Source organism: Musa acuminata, chromosome BXJ2-9, assembly GCF_036884655.1.
Source record: "Musa acuminata AAA Group cultivar baxijiao chromosome BXJ2-9, Cavendish_Baxijiao_AAA, whole genome shotgun sequence".
Taxonomy (NCBI): Eukaryota; Viridiplantae; Streptophyta; class Magnoliopsida; order Zingiberales; family Musaceae; genus Musa; species Musa acuminata.
Genome location: NC_088346.1, coordinates 18,857,286 through 18,864,354, shown reverse-complemented (window position 1 = coordinate 18,864,354; position 7,069 = coordinate 18,857,286). Strand labels below are relative to the sequence as shown.

Genomic DNA, 7,069 nt, shown 5'->3' with positions numbered 1-7,069 from the left:
CAATGACGTGTCGGGCAACAGAATGTCAATTCGCTTTGTAATAATTGTATAGATTGGAGTAGAGTTTTGGCTTGTGTGCAGGATTAACTACGATAACGATGAAGACATAAAGCGAAAGAAAGTATCGGAGTCAAGCGCGAAGGATTCGTTGGGAGTTCGAGAGTTTGACGAAAGTCCGAAGGTTCGTCGGGAATGCTGCCGAAACTAGCCGAGAATGAGTAGGGAGCTTGCCGAAGGGTTTTTCGGAAGCTCGCCGGAAGGTTCGTTGGAAGTTCACGAAGCTCTCCAAGAAAGATTGGAGCTTTCCGAAGAAGCTCATTGGAACTCGCCAAGATCAAATCGTGAAGTCTAGGAGCTTGCCGGGAGTCCGTAGAATGGTTTCCGAGAGTTTATCAGAAAACCGTCGGAAGTTCGCCGGAAGTTCGCCGGAAGCTCGCTAGAAGAAGTCTTGACTTACGGACTTTAAAATAGCTTAGAAAATATCTTTAAATTCATAGTTAGTATATTAATTAGGATTAAGATTAGGTGTTAATCCTACAACCCAAGTAGGGGCCAATTGGGCCCGAGTTCGGACTGGTTTGGGCTAAGTTTGGAGCCCAACCAGTGAGCTGAATTGGCCTAGGCGGTGGCACCACCTAGCACCCGAGAGCTGGGCGGTGGCACCCCTTGGCTGGGCGGTGGCATCGCTAGTCCACTATCAGTGTTTGACACTAATAGGCGGTGGCACCGCCAGCCTCAAAAACCTAAGAGAATTCTTACAGATTTTTCCAAAGAGAAAGAGAGAGGTAAACACTTAAGCTATTGAAAATAAGACTTTACTAGAGCTTTTTCTCACTTTCTAACTTCTCAAAAAGGTGTAATCTCTGCTGAGAATTGAGGGATATTTATAGGCCCCAAGAGGATTCAAATTTGGGCTCCAAATTTGAATTACTTTTGGGTTTTCCGGTGCTAACGGTGCCACCGCCTGTTAGTGTCTGACACTAATAGTGTACTGGCGGTGCCACCGCTGGACCTCTTGGGTTCTGGGCAGTGCCACCGCCCAATCCGCCGGTGCCATCACCTGGACTATTCCAGCTCACTGGTTGGGCTCCAAACTTAGCCCAAACCAATTCAAACTCGGGCCCAATTGGCCCCTAACCGGGTTATAGGATTAACCCTTAATCCTAATCCAAATTATATGTAAACTATGAAATTAAGACATAGCCCTAAGCAAATTTTTAACCGGCAACATTGTGTTTCCTTTCAGTGAACTTCCGGTGGACTCCTAACAAGCTCCCGGTCTTATGGTGAGTTCAACGAGTCTTTGGCAAGTATCTGAACCTTCTTAGTGATCTCCATGAACCTCCGACGATCTTTCCGATGGACTTCCGAAAACTTCAACAAGTCCTTAATTCTTTCTCGGTTGGTTCCGGCAACACTTCCGACAATTCTTCGGACTTTCAGCGGACTCTTGAACACCCATCGAATTTGACTCTGGTAAACTTGCTTTATGTCTTCAAGCTATCGTAGTTAATCCTGCACACTTAGCTCAATAATATGGATTAGATCAATTAATTCATCAATTGACTTCATCATCAAAATCCGAGATTCAACACAAATAGCACCACTAATTTAGTTCTAATTACATTGAATGTATTGGCGAGCTTCTTGAAATCATGTGATAGACCATGAACTGATTCGGTTTATATAGTTGTGGTAAATTCTTTAAGCTAATAGTTTAATTTTTACAAGAGATACAAAGTGAAAAAATACTCACCAAGATAGAAATTATTAGGGTTGATAAGTATTTTAGGAGTCCTAGTTAGATTCTTTCTACTTGAGAAAAATTATAGTTAAATTCAAATTCCTTAGTTGATTAGGATTTGAATTTGATAGGTATTACTATAAATATACTTTGAGTTTTAAGATTTTAGTGAAAGAGAGAGTCAAAGAACTTTGATTACTCTTAGGGATGATCTATAGAGTTTTTAGAAAGAGTTAAGAGAGAAATTCTTTATGTTTATATGAGAAGTAGATAAAAGAATCATATTTGAGTGCGGATAACTTTTAAATCTTGTATCAATTTTTAAGTACGCTTACTTGATTATTGATTTCTAAAATTTTCTTTTATTTTCAAATTTTCTCCTCTCCCTCTCCAATATTTTAGCACATTTCAATGAAATACAATGAGATTGAGTATAAAAAATGCTATTTTTTATTGACAACCTAAACTTACTTATGAATATATAAAGTAAAAAAATATATTTTACCAGATTTTGGTTTTTTTTCTCAGCATTATTTTTTTCTAAATCTTGACATACATATTAAAAAAGAGGTTTAGATTTAACAAAAAAATTAAAATGTTATTTTTCGCAACATAAAAATTATATGCATCCTTCTAGGAAAAATTTATAAAAAATTATTGAGATTTTTATAACTACCCTGTTTATAAAGAATAATATAGCTTTATTTTTTATATTTTATCATAACAACTGACATTTTATGGGATGGCGCTCGTTTTAACGTTGGGTTTTATCACTTGGATAAAAAAACCCTCGTACTTTTGCTCAAATGACTTTCTGTTCCTATCAAATACAGGAGTTATTTCTTTTAGGATGAATAATCCTATCTAGTTGAACCAAAACCCTGCTTAATTAATTTACACTCTAGATTAGTTTAAGTTATAATTGATCTAGAATATATTAGAATTTTTTTAATTTTAATAATTATCATTAAATATTTAAAAAATATTAATTATCTTAAAATCATATCATATTACTTCTGAAAAGTTAGATTGATTTAGTAAATATTTAATATGTTACACTCCAAATTAAACTAAGTTACATTTGATTATAATACTAATTTTTAAGATCTCAAATTTTGATAATTAATTATCATAAATTTTTTAATAGTAAAAAATAATATTAATCATTTTAAATCATGTCCTAGTAGTTCTGTAAAAATTTAGATTGGTTTAATAAAAGTTGATCAAGTTATATTCAAAATTGAACTAAGTTAAATCATAGAATCTATTAAAATAATAATAATAATTTTGATAATTAAATATCATAAAATTTTATAAATATAGAAAAAGTGATACTAATCATCTTAGAATAATGGGCATATGATAACTAGTAATCTTGGATGATGATGATAAATTTTGATGATGTTAAAGCAACAACCATTGGATGATAATAAATTTTGATGGATGTTGCAAGATCTTGTAATCTTCCCCATTATTTGTGCACTAAGGATTAAGTTCCAATGTTTCCCACATGCAGGAATATCATCTATATGATAACTTCTAATTTACCGATCATATTAAAGCAACTCGCAAAAGTTCATCATATGTTTTCCTTGTCGAATCAATAATGAAAAGAAATATACTAAAGACAATACTTGAGGAAACATAGATGATAGCAGATTATTAAACAATGCAACACCACCTGAACATAAATGGCACAAATCCAAGTAAAATATACATACCTTGTGTGCTTTCCGAATTAAATACAAATATTGCGCTATCCTGCTTGTCACAAGAGTGACACTCAGGTCCCCTATGATCTGAAGCAGCAGACCAATCATTTCGTGGAAGGAAGACTAAAGGGAGAAGAAGAAAACAGGCTTTAGGTGCTGGAGGAGGATGATCTCTCTCTCTCTCTCTCTCTCTCTCTCTGCTGGAAGGGAGGATGAGCCAACAAAAAGAACAAAGAGAGGAGATGGAAACAACGAGCACATCATTTCCTTGTTCCCTTGGTTGCACTCGTCCCCATGTGACGTTCATGGTCCCAAGCTGAAGCTGACCCAACCCTCTCCTACCAGCACCTGTTTCTTGGCCAAGTGATGAGATGACACCAAGAGTTGTTTTCATCCCCTTGTGAGGACAGAATGCATGGCCTAACATGGCTTGTCCATCTTCTCACCCTCTTTCTGCTTCCCATTCCTCAAATCATTCGTGACTCCACCTTCATTCTTCCATTTCCTTAACCTTGGGCTTGCAAAATGTACTCGAGCAACTTCACTTTCGGGCAAGACCCACTCTGCTCTACAAATTGACCGGTGTCGGCGTACCGCGACAATTATGTCGTGCCACTTCCTCGAGGCCGTCCTATGGGGATAACCTGAATGGCCTGATGACAGCCATCGATTTGATTCCATTGTTTAGCATCATGGAAGTGAACCCTTTTTTCTGCTTTCTATCTAATTTAGCAGGTCCAAGAATAGCTTTAAAGATGATGTCGAGAAATCAAGCTTTTCCATAGAACCAACAGCAATCTTTAATGATTGAACATTATTTTCTGATCCTTCGCACCAAAATTCTATTAATTGCAGGTAGTATGATCTGATTGACATTTTGAGACTTGGCACTTTTTTGTGGAACTTTGAACAGAGTATGATTTGGACGGACTACAAGTATGTCCTGTATTCATTCTGGAGTTCTGATTTAGTGATACCCTTGTCTAATAATAATGCATTTGTGGAACTGTTCCAATTCTCTTTCTTCCCTTTGTCACTAATTGCTCGAAGGAAAGAGGCTATCTTACAGAAAAGATAGCGGTTGTGTCAAATTGTGCTTGAACATGGAGAATTTCTTGTTGGCTTTATGATTAAGAGGTTGCATGAAACTATTGGGAAATGCTTCAGAGGAACAACGACTCACATTCTTTATGGCAGCAACAAGAAACACAAAGGGAAACACAAAGGCTGGTTTGATGGTATATGAAAGACTAAAAAAGAACTGAAATTATTCCTTAATATACAATTTGACATCACTTGGGTTTTCACAACAATATGGTTATTTGGTTACAAAAGCGTATATAACCTTCGGCTGAGAGAAATAGCAAACAGCAAACCTAGTAATGAAAGAGAAATAAAAGTCCTTACTGTTCAATTCTTTCCCTGGAGAGAGAGAGAGAGAGAGAGAGAGAGAGAGAGAGAGAAGAGGCTTTTCCTCGACGGATCAAAGCACACAAAGTTCTGCAAATCCGCATGACAAGAAGGTTATGCAGCATATCTCTTATTTGTAAAGGCTTCCTGCTAATTCAGTGTTCCTCTCCAGCTATCTTCATCCTCCATTACTGGTCTTGTCCCTGAAACAGTTAGAAGGGAAAGTTTATAGCAAACTCCTCCTCGAGAGGAACGAAGGAGAACTTTAAAGCAGGGCGACTTGGAACTTACGATTGATTTCTTGCAGTGAAGGATTGCATCATATATTGAGATATCAGCATTACTGCGACACCATTCTATGCCTGACAAGGCACTGCTCGTCCTTGGGGAACTTCTGGCCGAATACTTGCAGCTGCTTGTTGATTTCGTTGAGGTCAGTCTGAAATCTTTCACCATCTTATACAAGGGTAGCAGAAAGCAGAAGTACTCGCACAGAATCTTCTTTGGCAATTTTGCGCAGTTCCTGACGAGACGCGAACTCAACTTTCCACCTCTACTCGAAGATTGATTATTATTGTAGGGCGAAGAACATGATGAGCTCATCCAATTGGGAGAGCTGCTTGCAGTGTGGAAAAGAGGCGATGAGGTGGGAGAAGTATTGGCTCCTTCTCGAACCGCACAACGCGGTCTGCTTAAACTGGAACGGTGTGCAACCAGGGTTTCCGGCGGACCAGGAACGTGAAGTGGAAGGAGGAGGCCATTGGAGAAGATCTTGTCGGCATGGACCTGCGGCGCCGGACGTTGCGTCGACGTCGGGAGGACGAAGCCGAAGCCGTTGATGGCGTCGCTCGTCCAGCGCATGGAGATGAAGCCGGGGTCGATCTCGATGAAGGAGCAGCCGCCGCCGTCGGGGGCGTCGAACGAGCGGTGGCTGTCGCCGAGGGAAGCGCAGGATTCGGCGTTGATCAGCCAACGGTAGGAGAAGCTGTCGCCGAGGAGCTGCTCCTCCGAGGCCTCCATAGACGACGCTGCAGGGGTGGGAAGTAAGGCTGGAGGAAATGGGGCTGAAAAGGAACGAGGGAGACATGCATTCATAGATAGATAAATATATAGACGCTGGATGATCACATCTCAAGGGAGTCAGTCGGGGATTGATGATGAGATGACCACGGCACCCGTGACTTGGACTTGGGAGGGAGACATCCTCATGATTCCAAAATCTGCAACACATATTTTAGATGAATTATGGGCTCTTCTACTTTGAAGACAATAATTATAATTAGAAGATTACGTGGCATGACAATAAGAAAAAGTGATGCAACGCTAAGGATGGTAGATGGCACCGATTCATTTTTGACATTTTAATTCGCAGGAAGACATGCATGAAATTAAGCAGCAAGGATCGTTGAACAATTCGTAACTTGGATGAGTAGGCAAATTTAGGTGGACTTGCAGTGGAGGTCCATTAGACGTGTACATCCCGGTGATGGTGCCGCGAGTGGGTGACAAACAGGCATGACATCTCAATTCAATTGCCAATGATTTTGGGGTTCCCACACTTGAATCAAATCGGCTGACGATTTAACCAGAATTATTAGTGTCGATGCACGTAACCATAGCTTTCTTTTCACGAACTATTATTAGTGTTAGAGTAAACAACTTTATGCCGTGGCCTCGGGGCCGTCGCGACTTGGTTGGGGGTCCGAATGATGGGGATCTTGCATGGCGTTCTTCGAGATTGCCCTAGCGGTCTATTACGGTGGTCCGGTCGGAACGTCTCGTCGGGAGGACAGCTTTTCCGCAGCGCCGGGAAGAAGCAACCCCATCCTTGCACCTGCACATAGGTCGGGTCGGAAACTCGACCCGACCCCTCCGACGATCAAGTTAGTGGATGTGGAGAGAGTTTCGAGTGAAGAAGTGCTCTTTCCTTTCGTTTAGAACTTGGGGGTATTTATAGGGCAGTTTAGTGTTACCTGATGTGCTTGCCCGCGGGAGCAGGATCGTACCTCTGATGGCGTCTGACATCGCCATTGACGTTGCGTTGAGAACCGAACTGCCGCAAGGTATGGGCGTGCCTCGGTCGTTGTTCTCCTCTGCCTCGGCCAGGTGTGTTGGGTTAGACAATGATGAAGTCGTTGTCTGAGAGCGGGTGACGTCAGTGCACATCGCGTCGGCATTATTGCCCTCTTTGGGCAAAGTGTCG

At 40.6% G+C, this 7,069-nt stretch overlaps 1 protein-coding gene across 1 annotated transcript; it reads right to left on the bottom strand.

Moving 5' to 3' along the window:
• Nucleotides 1–4,665: 4,665 nt before the first annotated feature.
• On the bottom strand, nucleotides 4,666–6,084 carry LOC135621882 (probable membrane-associated kinase regulator 6). The gene is made up of 2 exons (XM_065123497.1): nucleotides 5,158–6,084; nucleotides 4,666–5,069 (listed from the first exon to the last, which is right to left on the bottom strand). The coding sequence occupies exons 1-2, from the start codon at nucleotides 5,959–5,961 to the stop codon at nucleotides 5,055–5,057; spliced, it is 819 nt and encodes a 272-aa protein (XP_064979569.1). The 5' UTR covers nucleotides 5,962–6,084; the 3' UTR covers nucleotides 4,666–5,054.
• Nucleotides 6,085–7,069: the final 985 nt, after the last annotated feature.